The sequence below is a fragment of the Kogia breviceps genome, chromosome 17 (genome assembly GCF_026419965.1).
Source record: "Kogia breviceps isolate mKogBre1 chromosome 17, mKogBre1 haplotype 1, whole genome shotgun sequence".
NCBI classification, from domain to species: Eukaryota; Metazoa; Chordata; class Mammalia; order Artiodactyla; family Physeteridae; genus Kogia; species Kogia breviceps.
The window spans coordinates 4,597,787-4,616,233 of record NC_081326.1 but is presented as its reverse complement, the minus strand read 5'-3'; the positions used below and the strand labels follow the sequence as shown (position 1 = coordinate 4,616,233).

Below are 18,447 nucleotides of genomic sequence, written 5' to 3'. Positions count from 1 at the left end.
TTTACATATGGATTTATTTATTGAGGTGCTCGTTATTGAGGTATTTATTTGTATAGCCAGAATACAATATTCACTTGTGATTTTTGGAATTTAGGTTTTATTCCATATGCATCTGTTCTTGGAATTCAAGACAGTAAATCCTAGGCACCCAGGGAGCAAGTAAACAGCAAAACAGAGTTACTTCTCCTGCCTCCTATTGCTGTTCTTTTCGCCTGGGCCTGGCTCCTACTTCATTTCTGTGCATCTTCTCCCAGTCCTGACTTCTTACACAGAGATACATAATTTTCTTTGTGTGCTTTGTTTTCTTGGTACATAAAAGTTGATTGCTTATATATCTCTTTTTCTAAACGGTACGTTCTCTGAATGTGGAGGCTTCTGCTTTTTCACCTTTGCACTCTAGCGCTTAAGCACGGAACTTGGCCCAAAACAGACACTCAGTAGACAACTATTTGGAGAACAGGGAGAAGACACTAGGTGTGTATATCTGATAGTAACTGAAATTATAAAACAATATTTTGCAGCATTCGTAGAAATACGGAATATTGAGGGGTTTGTTTGTAAAAAGTTTTTCCTAGACTGCAATTGATTTGATGATATAATAGTGATGATATTTAATGAGCACATCCCTTGTACAGGGACTATTCTAAATGCTTTTTAAAATTCTAAATGCTTTAAAAATTGAATTTTTAAATTCAATCCTAAAATTATTTTAATAATAATTTTTATTATTGGATTTTTTTTTTCTTGTAGAGGATCTTCGAAAGTATGTTACTACTATGGTGTGTGTGGCTGTAAATGGTAAACCTGTGCTAGGAGTAATACATAAGCCATTTTCTGAATATACAGGTAAGAAATATGCTAGAGCTTCCAAGAGTTAATGTTATTAAACCATTTGTCTGTAGTATTTACTGTCCTGTTGGAATCTCAGCTGTAGCTCAGTAATTGTTAAAGTCAGTCCCCTACCCTACCTCACCCCCTCCCTGGATACAGTGAGGATTTTATTGTTGGTACTAATAATACATGACAAAGCAGAGCTTTCTAAACCTTGTCTAGAGAACAGAAACTGTGTTAAACGAAGAGAAACGGTTCTGAGTGTGTCAGGGTCTACAAGTGGGCGTGGACTCCCCAGCGGCTGAGCGCCTCTCTGCTCTGTCACGCTGTTGCTGGGGATAAGGGCCCAGGGCTCTGACACGTTGGATTCTGTGTACATTCTGAGATCCACCGTGAAGCGGACTTAGCCCAGCCTGTTGTCGTATCAGGAAATGAGCTTGACATTGTGGTGGTTAGGGGCAGTGCCCGTCTCAGCATTACACTTGGGTGGTGTCACCGTGAAGGTCTTAATAATCAGGCCAGTCCCTCTGTAGGCCTGGACACCCTTCTGAGCTCCTTTAGACCCTTGCTTCCCCACCTTCTTGATGCAGTGATGTTTGTTAGCTTCCTGCAGGGGGCAGGTCAGATCCATGACAGTCGTGTTGGGAGGGGGAATATGGAAGGCCGTGCCAGAGAGCTGGCCGTTCAGCTCAGGAACGACCTTGCCCAAAGCCTTGTCGAGCTAATGGATCTGCCGTTTGCCAGAGACGCTGGTCATGGCCTTCCAGGTATCAGTGCACCAGCGCGCACTCTGGGTTACAAGTCCACGATGACACCGTGAATTTTCAGGGTGGTGAAGTGGAGGGAAACAATCCGTGGTATAAGCAGTATTGCTAACAGTCTGAAGGGAATCCTCATACTTTTAGTTGGTGACTCCCATCAAAACCTTGAGGCTAGGATTGTGGCCCTTTTGACTCCAGTGTTCTCTAAGATGATGAAGTTCTTGATGGGGACAGTATCTCCTTTGCCAGTACTGACAGCAGCCCTGATGGCCAGTTATAGTAGGCTGAATAATGTCTCCCTCAAATTCACATCCATCCCTGTATTAGTATTCTAGAGCTGCCATTAAAAATCCCATAAACAGTGTGTATTTAAACAGCAGATATATAGTCTGTCACAGTTTTGGAGGCTAGAAGTCCAAAATCAAGGTGTGGGCAGAGCCATACTCTCTGAAACCTACAGGGAAAAATCCTTCCATATCTTTCTCTTAGCTTCTGGTAGTTTGCTAGCAATCCCCAGCGTTTCTTGGTGTAAATACAGTCTCTGCCTCTGTCATCGGTGTGTGTTGTGTCTCCCTGTGTGTCTGTGCCGTGTCTTATGAAGACACCAGTCATGGTAGATTAAGAGCCTACCCTACTCCAGCATGACTTCATCTTAACTAAGTACATCTGCTAGTAACTTATGATCCTGTTTTCAAATAGAGGCAGATTCTGATGTACTGGGGGTCAGGATTTCAGCATATCTTTTGGGGGAAAACAGTTCAACTCATAACAACCCAGAACTTCAGAAGGTGAGCTTTTTTGGAAATAAGGTCCTGGCAGGTGTAATTAAGGTAAATATCAACATGAGCTCATCCTGCATTAGGGTGGGCCCTTAAACCAACGAGAGCACGCAGACATACCGGGTTAAGATGACGTGATAGGAGGCAGGGCCTGGAGTGACGCGTGTAAGCCGAGGGACACCAAAGACTGCTGGCAACCGCCAGAAGCTGGGAGAGAGGCACAGAGCGGACCCTCCCTTCGAGCTTCCAGAAGGAACAAAACCCTGCCACCATCGTGATTTTGGACTTGCTGGCCTCCAGACTGTGAGGAAATAAATTTCTCTCACTGTCAGCCACCAGGTTGTGGTCATGTGTTCTGGCAGCCCTAGGAAACTTAACGCATCGGGCATCCGTATAGTTCTATCGTTTACTCCAGCCTCATCCGTCGTGTCTCATCGGTGTGGCTGACACTGCATAAAAATGCTGTCTGCCAAGTGGAGAGAAACAGAGACAAAGTTAATTTTTTATTACTCTAGATTATTTGCTTTGCAGTATAACCTTGTACCCGAATTCTAGCCGCTCAGAGATAGGCTAAACATATATACGAGGATTGGCTCTGCATTTCAAAACGAAATCTGCTTTGTGTTATCTGACCTTTTAACTCCTTTTCATAATTCAGGTCGTTCTTTTCAGTTGACAGCTTGATGAGCTACAAAAGCTCCATGCCGTTACTGTGGTGCTGTGCCTTTAATTATATAATTGCTTGACGGTTTACGGATGGCTTTCACATATTTCATTTAATCCTTACCAAATTAGTTATTATACAGGGTAGACTTCTAGTTGAAGCTGTGTAATAATCTGCACCAAAATACAGGAGATGGAACAAAACAGTTTATTTCTCTCTTCTCCAGCAGCCTGTATGTAAGCAGACCATGGCAGCTCCCTGGTACCAAATTCTCACACAAATTCTCTTGCTGTTTTGCTGTACTAAAGTTAGTTGCCCTCATCTGCATGACTGAGGATGGCTCACTGCTTCATCCACTTTCCAGCAGCGGAGAGGGCTAGAAGGCAGACGCGGAAGATGTTTCCCACTAAGGGTTTGGCCTGTAAGTTGTACACATCGCTTCCGCTCACATCCATTGATCAAAGCATAGCTGGAATCCAGCCACAAGGGAGGCGAAGAAATGTAGTCTTTATTTTCAGTGGCCATCCAAGCTGAAATTCAGGGGCTCTGTTCCTCAGGGAGCACAGGGAGAGTGGGTGCTGGAGTGTGTGATGTGGCAGTACTGCTACACGTCGTCCGGCTCTTGAGGGAGGGACACGGTTACTACTAGCATCGCACTTACAGGTGAGAAAATGAGACTCAGAAATTTGATGTGTTCCTCAAGATCATCCAGCTAAAGTAGAGGAGTCAGCCCCAGGAATTTCATGCAAATGGTATATCACACCACTTTTGTAATTATAACTCCATGATTCCTAACATGTGTATAGTGTTTACACATTTATGTTATCTCATTTGAACTTTTCGATAACTCTGGGTGACAAAGAAAAATGTTGTCGTTTTTGTAGATGAGAAAAGGGCCTTAGCAGCTCTCATCGAGAGAACCATACAGTTTAAAATGTTACTGTAAGAGCTAACCACTCCTTATTTTAGTATCTTACATTTGTTTAGTATTTTCACAGTTAGTTAAGTGTATTGACATAAATTCATTTCAGTCTCAAAGTAACTCTGGAAAGAATATAAAATAGGAAATAGGTGACTTGCTTTTAATAAAAAAGAGAAAACAGGCACATAAAGGTTATGTACAGGGCTTTAAGTCTTTGAGATCCTCTCTCATTCTTCTGACAACGTCCCTCATGCCTGTTTCTGTTAGAACTGCCTTTAGCTGCGTATAAAATAAATCGTGGTTGCAGTGGTTAAACAAGTAAGGGCTTTATTTTTCTCACCTAATTAAGACAGCCACAGGGTAGGAGTGATTCAGTGGCTTTCTGATTCTCTTAAATGCCTGACTCCTCTCTTTTTGCTTTCTTTTCTTAGAAGGTGGCATTTTGTTTGCATGCTCACAAAAATGGGTGATTCCGGTTACCATGGCTCTATTCTAGGCAGGAAGAAAGGGCAAACAAGAGGGACAAAAGATCTATCTTAGATATTCTTTCTATCTGGAAAGACTGACTTGAAGCCCTCCGCTTCATCTCATTGGCCAAATGTCACGTGGCACTCTTAGCTGCCAACAGAGCCTGCTGCCCAAAGAGAATTAGAACTGGGATAGAGAAAATGCAGAGAAGGTTGATGTCAGAGGCCGATAGGTCCTGGTCTCCACATCTGTTCATGTTAGGAGGGAGAATGGCCATAATAAAACCTCCATTTTTAAAAACCTTTATTCCATCAGAATATATAATATCCCCCCTTATGTCCTTAGGGACATAAGGTGCTTGCTAGTCAGCAAACATTCCAAAAGAATCAGTATGCCCTTAATTAGGTGTGGGTTGACCTTCCATTCCTGGATGGGAGGTTTGTTTGGCTTGTGCCCTCTTTGGGACTATTGTTTTCACATCCAGATTGTATATTGATGTTAGCAGAGTACAAAATGTCAAGTATTGTGTATTTACCAGAATTTAGCTACACTTGACTATAATGGGAGCTAGATATTATTGTTGCTGGCAACAGTTAGAACAAAGCTGATCAAAATTCTTATCAGACTTAATTAGAATTAATTCACTGAGTGAAATACTTAAAAGCAAGGGATACTTGAATAGTACATATTTTAATGAAGTAATATATAAGTAGGTGTAGTATATCCACTCAGTGGAAATTTGTAGCTATTCAAAATAAGTTATAATGTCTGAAGTATGTGTAGAAAAGTACCAACCACTTTTTATTTCCTACTGGACTTTTTGTTAGCATGTCTTATAGACAGACTAAACATATTCTGTTGGCTGCTATTTTAGCTTATCACTACTACCTTAACATCGACGTCAATCATTTATATTTATTTAAGCACCTACTGTATTTTTTTAAGGGGCTTGAAATAATTTTGTCCATTTAAATGTTATGACTGAATGTCTTGAGTTTATGTGATCTGAAATATATATTTTTAATATTAAATTTGTAATTCTTATCTAAAATTACTCTGGTACTATCTACTGAGGTATAGTCTTTATTCTCTTACACAATACTGACCTCTAGAGATACTGCATTGTAAATTCACTTCTTAATAAAACTTTTTTGATCATCTCTAAAAAGAATTTAGAGGATTTTTTTGCTTCTCATTTCTTATTTTACTTTTATTATGAATAATTCAAAAAACCAATTATAATGAATTTTCATGTACTCCATCCAGATTTAACAGTTGATAACATTTTTATATATTTGCTTTTATTTATTTATTCATTTATTTATTTATTTGCCTATGTACTTTAGAGAAAATTACAAGGATCATGACATTTTACTGCTGTATATTTCAATATGCATGTCTAAAAACATGTTTCTAAACAAGAACAGTACTATTAATATAATAATAAAATTAAGAATTATTCCATAATTGATCCGATAGTCACATTTCCCCCAATTGTTCCTAAATTGGATTTTACAACCTGTTAACTCAGACCAAACTCCAGTCAAGGACAAGCATTTCTTTTGGTTGGTAAGTTGCTATGTTAAATTCTTCTGATCTAGATCCTAGGACAGCCCCCAGTCCCCTTTATCTCCAGACATTGACTTGTTGAGGAGATCAGGTCCCTTGTCATAGAATGTCCTGCCTTTTGGATTATTCTGATTATTTTCCCAAGCTGTTGTTTATTTTTCATCTTCTTTTTCTTATAAAATGTAACAGATCTGGAGGCTTGATTGGATTAAGGTTAAAGATTTTTCTCAAGAACACATTTTAGGTACTCTTCATGTACTTCCTACTGCATCACATTACGTTACATATGTCTCATCTCGCTATTCATGATGTTAATAAGATGGTTAAGGTGTTCGTGACCAGGCTTCTCAGGTATAAAATTATGGTGATTCTCTGGCTATCAGCAGGTAATCTAGAGAGAGATTTTGGCAACATTTGAAATCAGGATTCCACTAAACCTTCCATATAATCGTTTCAAGATCTATTTAAGATGTAAAATGGGATTTTCAATTCTGTTGTTTTTTTCTACATATGTTAGCTGAAGTTCTGTAGAGAAAGTTCTCCATCAACTTGGGGTTATTTATTTACCGTGAAACATGGTTTCTACTCAAAGACACCGTACTCTTTTCCTTTACCAATTTTCAAGTTAGGGTTAGGGTGAAAACCACCTCCAGTGCAAACAGATGTTATTCTGGGGCAAGAGTAGGCATTCTCTCTCTCTCTCTTTAATATCCTTATCTCCTGGATTTTTATATATTCCGTGTGATTCAGACTACAGTTATTATTTTTTAAGTTTAATTTGTTCTTCTGTTGTTGCATTTTTTACTAACACTTTAATGTATACTTTTCTCTTGAAATACCACTATATAGTCACCTTCTTCAGGTATTACTTATTGGTTCTCTCCTAGCAGCAGCAATTAAATTAGCTTAGTTTAGCCTTCTTGACCAACTATCCCATTTTAGTCAGTCATATTTTTTTGATGTTTATCTTTCTACTCCACTCTTCAAATCTTCAGATTTAAATGGTGTCCTTCAACTCTCAGTAATCAACTATGAGGTAACATTTCTACACCTTTTTCCTATCTTTGTCTTTCTCTTAAATCCACAGTTACACTTATTCAGTGCTTACCAGCAGTACTTCTGCTGAGAGTTCCTCAGTCATCCTTTGGTTGGATAAAGCCTGTCCTCTAATAGATTACTTTAGAAGAGCTAGCTCACAAGTGCCAAATTACCTGAGTTCTTAGATGGGGAAGGCTTCTTCTCTAGTGTTGGTACTTGGAAAGACCACTTGGCCAGTTATAAAATATATGTATTTTAAAACTGTATTTGTTTCCTAGGGCAGTTACAACAAATTTCCACAGACTGGGTGGCTTAAAACAATAGAACTGTATTCTCATATTTCTGGAGGCCAGAAGTCTGGTATCACGTGGTTGCCAGTGTCACGCTCAAGAGCAAATAGAGTAGCAAAGAGCCCTTCCTTGCCTCTTCCAGCTTCTGGTGGCTCCGGGCGTGCCTTGGCGTGCCTTGGTTTGTAGACACTTCCCTCCAATTCATGTCTCCTTCTTCACATTCTCTTTGTATTTCTGCATTTCCTCTTCTTATAAGGATACCAGTCATTAAATTTAGGGTCCACTCCAATCCACTATGACCTCAGCTTTACATCTGCAAAGACCCTATTTCCAAATGAGGTCACATTCTGACGGCTCAGGGTAGACCTGAACTTTGGTAGGACATTATTCAACCCACGATACACCATTTTTTCTTGGTTCAATGGTATAAACTCTTGAACTGGTGTGACATCTGTGTAGGCATGTGTTGAATCTTGACAAAAAGGCTTATAACCTGATTTTCTGTTCTTTGTAAGTAGCTTGGTCTTTTTGCCTGGAATGCCAAAGAATGTTATCTTTAGAGTCTCATGAAAGAACTATGACTTATCTCAGATTCAGAGTTGGCATTCTGGGCAGTCATCTCCATATTATGTCTCAATGTGGACATTTAGGTTCTCTTTATTTCAAGGACATTTTCTTGAATCATAATTTTTTTTTTTTTTTTTTTGCGGTACTCGGGCCTCTCACTGCCGTGGCCTCTCCCGTTGCGCAGCACAGGCTCCGGACGTGCAGGCTCAGCGGCCATGGCTCACGGGCCCAGCCGCTCCGCGGCACGTGGGATCCCCCCAGACCGGGGCACGAACCCGTGTCCTCTGCATCGGCAGGCGGACCCCCAACCACTGCGCCACCAGGGAAGCCCTTGAATCATAATTTTAAAGATTAGTTCTGTTTCATCATTTTGTTTTTCTGTTTCATGGACTCCTAATGTATGTATGCTGACTCTTCTTTCATTGGCTTCCATGTGGATCACTTACTCTGGTCCCTTTTATGTGTTTACTTGTTTCATTTATTTTTTTGTTTTTCTTACTGCTTTCTATGCTTTTGGGCAATTCTGTGGTCCCTTGTGTATCCTGTGATTTAGTACTAAGCCTTTAATGATTTTGTCCTTTTTTTTTTTTCTTCAGTTTCTTTCCTGTGTTATATGAGTTCCCATTTCGTATCTTCCTATTGTTTATTTATCTCTTCTGATTTGTTCTTTTTTATTTGTTCCATAGCATTCTTTTTATTTTTTTTGTTGCTTGTTTATTTTTAACTGTGTTGCAGTGTTGCATTATAGTCTTAACTCTGCTTTGTAGAAATTTTCAAGTAGCCTGAAATGTTTTAATCGTCATTCCTTATGTCTTCTTCTTTTTCAATAGACATAGCAGTTCTGTATTTCTTATTTCTGTTTGATCCAGTTTCTGTGGAATTGGGGGAAGGGTGGTAGCGGGACAGAGGTTTGGGTAATTCTCAGTTCACGAGCTTTCTGTAGTGTTAGTGTGAGGAAGGCATGGTCTTTATTAGTAGCCATCTTTTTGTTTGTTTGTTTTCACATTTTTTCTTTCTTGTTTGACCCTTTCTTGTTTCAATAGGGCCCTTACCTTCAACCCCTTCCTTCTTTTTAGTCCTCTTTGCCGTCATCCAAATTGTCTGTCTTAGAGAAACGTCCTAAAAGATATTGTACTTCATCCAGTTTGCTCTTGAGACTCCACTTTTGTTTTCGTGTCTTCTCCAAGCCTCCTTTACTCACTGCTTTATTACCAAGTCTCAGGCCTCCTTTCCGTAGTTCTCATTTTAGATGGGACCTTTCCTTCTGGGGAGAGATTCTGACTATTGCTGTCTGAGTTTGCCACCGCTGACGGCTTGGCACTTCCGTGAAGCTCCTGCCATATTCCCTATACAGGGTCAGCTACGGTACTTACCCTGCTGATCTTTGGTATTTACTGCCCTTTTTTCTGATAAATTTGTGTTTATAGCTCTCCTCTGTCTCCTACTTATTCTTTAGGTATTACTTAACTCTGTTTTTGTTCTCTTTGTTGCTGTGTGTGGTTTTGGAAAGATGTGTGAGAAGAATCTGAGAGACTGCCATCAGCTTGGGGAACTCAGAAACCTAGACTCCGTTCATTTTTTGAATTTTTTTCTGTAGCCAGGAGTAAGTGGTAATGTAGCTGCCTACCTTGCTAGCTGGGGTGGACTATATTTTATCTCACAGTGAGTGACTGCTAGAACAGTAATCTCATTGGGATATTTCTGAGTAAGTTCGTTTTCTTGTATAGTTTAGTAGTCAGTAAAGAAAACTTCCAAACCAAGAAAAACATTTCAAGCCATCTCTGTAATCTCTTCACCTTCTTAAAAATTTCTGGTCTACTTTGAAATCTAGTGCTTTTTCTTTTTATACTTTCTGATGTGGCAGATATGTAAACCTAACTCACTCACCTCTTCGACTGTTTTATATTTATAAAGCTCATTAGGAAATTGAGCCAATATACAAATAATTGAATCCGTGACTGTATCAGACAAAAAGGTAGTATAGTAGGAAAGCCGCTTCTACAGTTTGAATTATGCCATAGGCTGCCACAGCTTGTGTTGCCCAGGAATCAGACTTCGAGGTGGAGGTTAGAGTGCAGGGTATTTACTAGAGAGTGCTCTTGGGATCAGATGTATGGAAGGGAGGGAAGGAAGTAGGAGAAGTTGAGTTGCAGCATGGTCCCAGTGAAGACTTGGCAGCTACCCTACAGGGAGCTCTGGAGCCTGGACTTCCTTGAACCAAGGAGTTAATAGTCACTGTTTCTGGTTGGGCAGGATTGCATAGCCTCTTTTAGTTTTGTCTTAATATGTGACTATTGTAAAAAAATAAACATATTACTCTTGTACTCAGAAAACAAAAGCTTCCTGTTTTGGAAAAAAAGTATGAGTAATTCTTTGGAAGAAGATTTTTTTCAGTCACTCTTGGTACTTTGAGTTCTGGTTTTAAACAGCTTCAGTGCCATTACTGGCTATTAAATTTTCTTTCCAGCTTGGGCGATGGTAGACCGTGGGTCAAATGTGAAAGCCCGCACTTCTTACAATGAGAAGGCCCCGAGGATCGTTGTGTCTCGCTCACATTCAGGAATGGTCAAGCAGGTTGCTCTTCAGACTTTCGGAAACCAGACTACAATCATCCCGGCGGGTGGTGCTGGTATGTGCCTACTCCCCTGCGGTGCCTGTGCAGTGTTCCCTGGGTAGCCAAGGCCATGTCAGGAGGCAGATTTGGCAGTCCCATGCTTGGGAAGAAAGTGAGAATGAACAGTGGGCTTTCAAGACAGGCGTGGTCTCCTACTTGGTAATCTCGGGAGTGGGATTTCAGTCACAAGTGCCTCCTTGGTAGAGACAGTCTCACAATGGTGATTTCTGTTCCTCGAATACTACAAAAGCATATTTCTGACGTTGATGGTGGTTATATATATGATCTGATTGTGAAATAATTGTGCTACTAGTTTAACTGTAAGAATAGCAAGGAGAGAAAGAAAGGTACAGCACATCACAACGCGCTATTTAGCAGCAGGATGCCAGGAATCATCGGAAGTGTTATTAGCATATGGCTAAACCCGTGGTCACTGTTAACGCCCCTGAGCTCCTCAGCTTTCGTGTCGGGGAGGAGCCACAGAGTCTAGTGCCCATCCAGCTTAATGTGGAGTCTGTATTCTTGCACTCCCTATGAGCTCTAGCTCAGGGTCGGCTGACTTTTTCTGAAAGGCCCGATAGTAAATATTTTAGGCTTTGTGAGTCACATATGATCTCTTTTGCATACTATTATTTGATTTTTTTTTTAACCACGCTTTAAAAATACAAAAAAAAAAAAAAAATCTATAGCTTGAGGGCTGTACAAAAGCAGGCCAAGGCCCAGATTTAGCTCATGGGTCATTTGCCCACCCTTGTTTTGAGTGTTGTTTAATATGACAGAAGTGTTTTAATTCAAACAAATAGCAAATTATAGTCAGAAACATTTGTGTTTGAAAACCTTTTCAGCAAAGTAATAAAGGGAAAAGTAGTGCATTTAACCTTTAAGCCTAATAGTTTTAGTTTACTGATGACCTGTACGTGTCTTTCTTAACATGGCTTTATTGTTTTCTTACAGGCTCTCAGTTTGGTTAGGAAACGTGATATCCAAAATGCCCAGTAGGAATGGGATAAACTAGATTTTAGACCCAGTTTCTTCTGGGTTTGTTTTATTTTATTATTTTATTTTGAAAATTCTGCCTCATTACAAAAATGACTTAAGATAGTAGCATTATTTTGTGCTTTCTTCTTTCAAATCCAGCCTTCCTGGAGACTCGAGGGAAACCTGTGGGTGTTTAGCTTTAGTGTAATAGTCCATAGGAAACGATTCATGTTGAAGGTATCACCCCATAGAAGACAAGCACAGAGTAGATTTAAATTTTTAAAATTATAGGCATATATTTGTTTATACTTGAGAACAGCTTAATAAATTACTTTGCAGTATTTTTTTTTTTTTTTTGCTCATTTGGGTTTAATGTCTGCACTATTACTTTAAAAAAAACTATTTGTAAAAATAAGTTTAGACTTAGCAGTTGCAAAGATAGTACAGAGAGCTCCTGCACACCCTGTGCTGTTATTTTAACAATGTACTCAAAACAGTAAGCTCCGTTCCTCAACGCTTTCAGACGGTAACCTAACTCTGCGTTTATCTTGTAGGTTATAAAGTTTTAGCACTCTTGGATGTGCCTGATAAGAGTCAAGAAAAAGCTGATCTATATATCCATGTGACGTATATCAAAAAGTGGGACATATGTGCTGGCAACGCCATCTTAAAAGCCCTTGGGGGGCACATGACCACGCTGAGTGGGGAGGAAATCAGCTACACGGGTTCCGACGGCGTTGAAGGAGGGCTCCTCGCCAGCGTCAGAATGAACCACCAAGCTCTGGTCAGAAGACTCCCCAGTCTAGAGAAGACAGGACATAAATAAGCCATGCTGGTTACAGGTCACAGCTCCTCCAGAGCTAAACGGTCGGCCTGAAACGCTGGAGGCTTCACAGCGTCGGTGGAGACTGCGTGCTTAAGGCCATCCCGAACTTCTTAAAGTATTTATGAAGCATCAGAGACTTATTTTCCCTGTAATAGGATGCAAGATCAGGGAGAACGGGTTGCTTCCTGTCTCAAGTATTGTCTTTATTTTTGAGACTATTTTCGTACAGTTGTCATACACGAGGCGCATATATATATATTTGTGAATTAAAATCTATAGTCGAGTCTACATTGTTATGAGTCACCATTTTCACACAATATCATGAATCTTCACTGTTTGTTAGTACTTTCATATAGAATTGGGCTGAAGAAAGGATTGATTTGTGTAGGTGTTTAATATTACTTTACAATTTTATCTCATTGAAAATAAAATAATTGGGGGTTTTTACCCCTAGTTCAGATGGAAAGCACAAGAAGCTACAAATTCATTAATATGCAACAAATTCTCTATCGCTTACCGAATATTTCTTATGGATTAAAATAGAAAAAGCTTAAACTGTTTTTTTTCTTTGAAATTTTAATAACAGGTTCACCAGCTAGTAGCGAATATAGGTATATGATGGTTGCGTTGTAACTGTAATTTCTGTGTGTGTGTGTGTGTGTGTGTGTGTGTGTTGTTTTTATAAAGAGAAGTGTGTTTGTACCTACATTCCTGCCATCTTGCTGGTAATTTTCAGTTGCCCTATGGACAGTGCATGGTTCCATCCTTTCCCTCTTGACCAGCATTTAGTCTTTAACTTGTAAGGTTTGGATTAAGATTTCAGGGTTAGCATTAGGATTTGGTATATTTTCTCATTAGGGATAAAATATGCTGTATAAGGCATTATAAAAATATAAATGATCCTCTTATTAACTGAAAGTTATTTGACAGTACGTGAATGGAGCTAGCTTTTATTATTTTCAAAAGCCTTGTTATAGTACTTTTTGAAAAATTTGCCAGGTTTGTATATAGAGATTCTCTCATTATCAAGAATAAGTTAAGGTTGCTTTTGCCGTGGTTAGTTTTACCATTAATAAATGGATCTAACCTAACCAAACAAAGTATTAACTTTTGAGATACTTTTATCTTCCCTTCAGATTAAAAAAATGAAGATTGAAGTTACTTTTTGTTGAATTTTTTTCCTATTCAAGTGTGCAGAATCGGTTGGAAGAAAGGTTGTGACATATTCACTGTGTCACTGTAATTTGAACCTTGCTTTGTAGGATGTCTTTCATTGGGATGTCTGATTTCTCTCAGTGTGATAGCTGGAAATTTCAGGTAAACAGTAGCATTATTTCACGTGACTTTGCTATGGTTTTATTCCGTAACGCACTGACAAGGATAGGGATTTCTTATGGTTTCATGGTTTCTTTTCTTTATAACTTTCTTCCTTTCTCTCTCTCTCTCTTTCTCTCTCGCTTTCTTCTTCTCTTTAAATTTTTTAACCCTAAATCAACTTTCCATCTATTTTCCTATCTTGGAGGTAAAGTTGACCAAAAGATGGGCATCCTCACCTGACGGAATGTGCTTACAGCTTTAGGTTTGCAAATTACACGTCCAGGGTCCTCATTCCTCATTGGGGAACTGGACCTAGTGTGATACACACATTACCACCTGGTCTCTGGCAACTGGTCACCAATCTGGTAGGGTAAAGGGCCTTGAGAGGTAGGGTTTTGTTCCTGAAAATTCATTCAAAGTTTTGGTAGTTCGAACACTTGATTTTTAAACAGGACTTAGGAGTTCTGAGCAGAATATTAGAGACTGCATCCTTTTTTGCGACGAGATGAGGAAATCCTTTTTCTCAGGAGGGATGTTTCCAGAGACCTGTGGTACAAGCATTTGTTTTCACTGTAATGTGTCAAACTTAGGGAAGAGGGACTAGCATATTAGGAAGTGGGACTAGTTCATATTAGCAAGCATGGTGCTTTGGTTTTATTTTTCATTTTATTAAACCACATGTAGATAATGACTTTGTGAAGGGCTTTGTTGTGTGCAAAAATGAAGATATTGGCCGACAGTTAAAGGCATTATTTTTGTGATTTGTTGGGTATAGTATAGTACTAATGATTTTTAAGTGCTTTTATAAAAATTTCATTTTAAAACATTTTGTTTCTAAAAGTCAGTATACATTATAGAACTAATGTAAGTACAAAGAACAGTATTTATATCTATTTACGTAAGACGTTATTGTGCCAGGACATACCAGGAAAACACCTTCATGATTAAGTGAGACAGATAATATCTCCCAAGAATGGGGCTTCCCTGGTGGCGCAGTGGTTGAAAGTCCACCTGCCAGTGCATGGGACATGGGTTCGTGCCCCGGTCCGGGAAGATCCCATGTGCCGCGGAGCGGCTGGGCCCGTGAGCCGTGGCCGCTGAGCCTGCGCGTCCGGAGCCTGTGCTCCATCCGCAACGGGAGAGGCCACAACAGTGAGAGGCCCGTGTACCGCAAAAAAAAAAAAAAAAAAAATGAATGACATAAATACAATTATTTCTAAAATGTTTACTTTTAGTGATCCTCACCTCCCCAATTCCTTGTCTCCCTTTCCCTCATCTTGACATTGATAACCTCAGGATCCATCAACTGTCCCCTTCCTCAGCCCCTCTGTGTCTCTGCATTGTTCCCTATCACCCTAGCCTGTTGATTAATGTTCCTTTATTTCTGTTTCTCACTCTTCCCCAGCACTTAATCCCCAAATTCTCTCGTAGACCTACATCTCCACGATTGGTTGCTGAAATCTTAGGACAGAACGGAGACTCTAGTAAAGTTCCAACAGAGTAGTCCTGGCAGAGTCCTAGCTGACTGTTACTTTTCAAAGACTCCTCAAAAAGTAAAGGAAAATCACCTTCAGAACCACAAAGTAACTGTCAAGTATAACCCAAGTCCTCTGTCTTTACAGAGCGTTTCTTCTGACCCATCCTTCAAAGAACGAAAATGCAGAAAATACAAGAGTTGGCTGGCTATGCCTGCTGGAGAAAACTTGCTTTCTCTATTAGTTTTCATATTGTATCCCTATTTCAGTTGAGAGTATCAGAGCCTACAAGATGGGTCATGTTTGTCTTTGTTATTCAATTGTCCCCTTTTCCCAATTTTAGAGTTTTTCTTTGATTCTAAATATTGAATTGTTTATGGCTATATAATGAAGTAACAAGTGTCTTGGTCTGTGTATTTTAAGTAGTAATTGTGCAAATTCTTCCTGGTTTCTGGGCGCTTCCTTTGAATATTGTGCATATTGAGTCCGAGGCAGTGGAAGGGTCAGTGGCTAAGAAAAGACCAGGGAAGAAGAAAGCCCAGGGGAAGGGTAGCCAAGGCAGGACGCCAAGCGAGCATCTGCCCTGTCTCAGGTGTTTAATTCAAAAGTTGGATTTTACTCGGGCTTTGAAGGTGACAGCTGTCTCTCATAGCTTCAACGTAAGTAAAGAAAGCTGGAGTGCCACCCCCTATGCCTCAGAAAAGAAAATACCCGCTTGCCTCTCCTTGATAACAGCTTGCAAATGGCCTTCTGGAGACAAGCTCTGGCAGGTTTAAAACAGGAACTGTTTGGAATCTGGTTGCAACTACTTACCTTGGCTATGTGTTGACTGTGGATAGAAGCAGTGATTTTTCAGTTTAGATCTTGGTTGAATTTAAGACTTATTTAATTATTTTCAGCATATGCCTACAAAAGTCTGCCTTGTAACTGTTGTGTAAAATAAACCTATGGTTTCATTTTTATCCTAAAAAAAGTTGTGCCTTTAACAACAGGGCATTGTATGTTAATAAGGGAAAACAAAACTTTTTTTAATAGATGGGGAAAACAGGAACTTTTGCCATTAAAATTTAAGTTCTTTTAATGTTTTTAATGTTAGAGTTGGGGAAAATTCATTAAAGTTAAATAAAATTAATATAAAATTATTTTTGCATATACAACTAAAGTGCATTTTTATAAGAACTGGCATCTTGATGTATATAGGTCTGAAATGATACTTCATCCTTTGGTGTTTAATTTGAACTAATAAGACCATGATAGATTTTTTTTTTTAATTTTAAACTATTTCAGTGTACTATTATATCTATTCTAGTACTCTGAGTCACTTTGGTTCTAACAGCTATTTATGGTATCATGTCAAGAATTTCTTAATGTTAAAAAATACTGTATGGGGCTTCCCTGGTGGCGCAGTGGTTGAGAGTCCGCCTGCCGATGCAGGGGACACGGGTTCGTGCCCCGGTCCGGGAAGATCCCACATGCCACGGAGCGGCTGGGCCCGTGAGCCATGGCCGCTGAGCCTGCGCGTCCGGAGCCTGTGCTCCGTGGCGGGAGAGACCATAGCGGTGAGAGGCCTGCGGTACCACAAAAAAAAAAAAATGTATGTGACATAAACCAGAATGGTTCCTAGATCGGGGAGGGTTCGGATTAGCATTTACTAAGAGGGCAAGAAGAACTGAACTTTGTACTTCAAAAGGTTTTGGTTTTATGAGGTGCTGGTCATAATAAGTTGTTTATTTTTATTTCCTCAAAGCCTGGCAGGTGTTTGCATTCCAATTTACCATTGATAAAGGCTTACAGGGAAGCTTCTTTTTTAAAAATTATTTTTTAAAATGAGTGATGAATTACTTCTGTGGGAAAATGAGATTTATAAATATTAGTTTTCCTTTAAGATAAAATAATATAACCCAAACTTTCAGAAGTTAAGGATGATGAATTATATTACAACTTGTGTGCTGTGTTTGTAAGAGTTTCCTAAAGTATTAAAGTTCAGGTAATTTGTGTAAATTGCAAAAGCAGAAACTGTGATGTTTGATTAGTAGTATGTTGCATTAGAATTCTTTTTGAGGTGTATGTTATACATATAGTAAACTATTATTCAGACTTGTTCATCCTGTATTTTTTTAAACTAGGAGATATACAGCACCCCAAATCATCTTTAGATCAGCCTGCAAAGAGTTCATCAGTCTCCCCAAATTATCTCTTCTAAGCCCTCTCCGTCATCTATGTTCAGTTAAGTTGGAAATGTTTATAGACTTTAATTTGTGTGTAAAATATGGACTTCAATTTCCACTGTGCCGTTGCATCCACCCTGGGCAGTAGCCGGAACTAGCTTGATAGTCTAACAGGAGACACTGTCCTGCCATGATGAACTGTGGTGCTACCAGTGGGTTTTTTTCCTTTTTTGATGGTTTTACTTAAGCTACTAAATGGATACACACAAGCAGTTGAGTTTACACTAACACTATGAAATGGTATTTCCCGTCTATGTCCCTGCCTCTTCAAACTTGGATGTGGTGTTTTTGTTTTTTTAATCATTTTTCACTTCCTAGTCAATCTCTTATAATGGGCTAACGATGAGAGGGATTAAAATAAAACTAAATACCTTTGAATACCCCTTCGCCTCTCACACACTGAAGGCTGTGGAGGAACTAGACCATTTCCTGTTGCCAAGACATGCTTAGACACCAGCTTTCTTTGCTCGGCATGCTATCCCCTGCCTCACCCACACCACCTAATTTAAGAGGGTCCCCACTTCAGCCTCTACTGAGAAGTAAAGGTAAACTCTCCTCCCTCCAGGTTTTCGAGCAGGCTTTTTGGCACCTCACCTGTAGCCCTCACTTCTACTTGTGCTGTTGTAAACTTCTTAAGGACAAGGGTGATTTCTTGGTGATCTTTGTACTTCCACCTCAGCCTCGGCAGCTACCCCAGCGTCTGGAACAAATGAGGTGCTTAATGTCTGTTGAAGTAAATGGAATAAAGGGTTTCTACTAGCATCAGCATTTCTCATGCCTCAGTTGTGTAAGCTGGTCTCCTCTAAAAATATTTGTTTTATCACCCACACACCCTAAATTATTTTTTAAAGTTTTGTTTTCTTTCCTTCAGATACTACCCCATGGCCAAATAGCTCTAGAAAATGTGGTTGCCTCCGACGAAATGACCATCCCAAACTCTGCCCCTGGATATACTTTGCCAAACTGAAATTTGAATTTTCTGAATAAATTGGTCATGTCTGAAAGATGGTGTGCTGCATCTACTTTTTTTCCCTTAAAAATAAAAATTTTGCTATGATGAAATATACGTAACACGTTTACCATTTCAACCAGTTTTAAGTGTACAGTTGGGTGGCATTTA

General features: G+C 39.5%; 1 protein-coding gene across 2 annotated transcripts in view; it reads left to right on the top strand.

Annotated features, from left to right (window-relative positions):
- The window catches only part of BPNT2 (3'(2'), 5'-bisphosphate nucleotidase 2), a 32,941-nt gene extending 14,610 nt beyond the window's left edge, over window positions 1–18,331 (top strand). Inside the window, exons 3-5 of one of the 2 annotated variants that reach the window (XM_059043393.2) lie at window positions 751–846; window positions 10,357–10,518; window positions 12,036–18,331. In XM_059043393.2, the coding sequence (XP_058899376.1) occupies window positions 751–846; window positions 10,357–10,518; window positions 12,036–12,307 (530 nt within the window). In that variant the 3' untranslated portion in view covers window positions 12,308–18,331. The remainder of the gene's footprint in view (window positions 1–750; window positions 847–10,356; window positions 10,519–12,035) is intronic. The other variant, XM_067017864.1, reaches the window with a different exon arrangement.
- The last annotated feature ends 116 nt before the right edge of the window (window positions 18,332–18,447 follow it).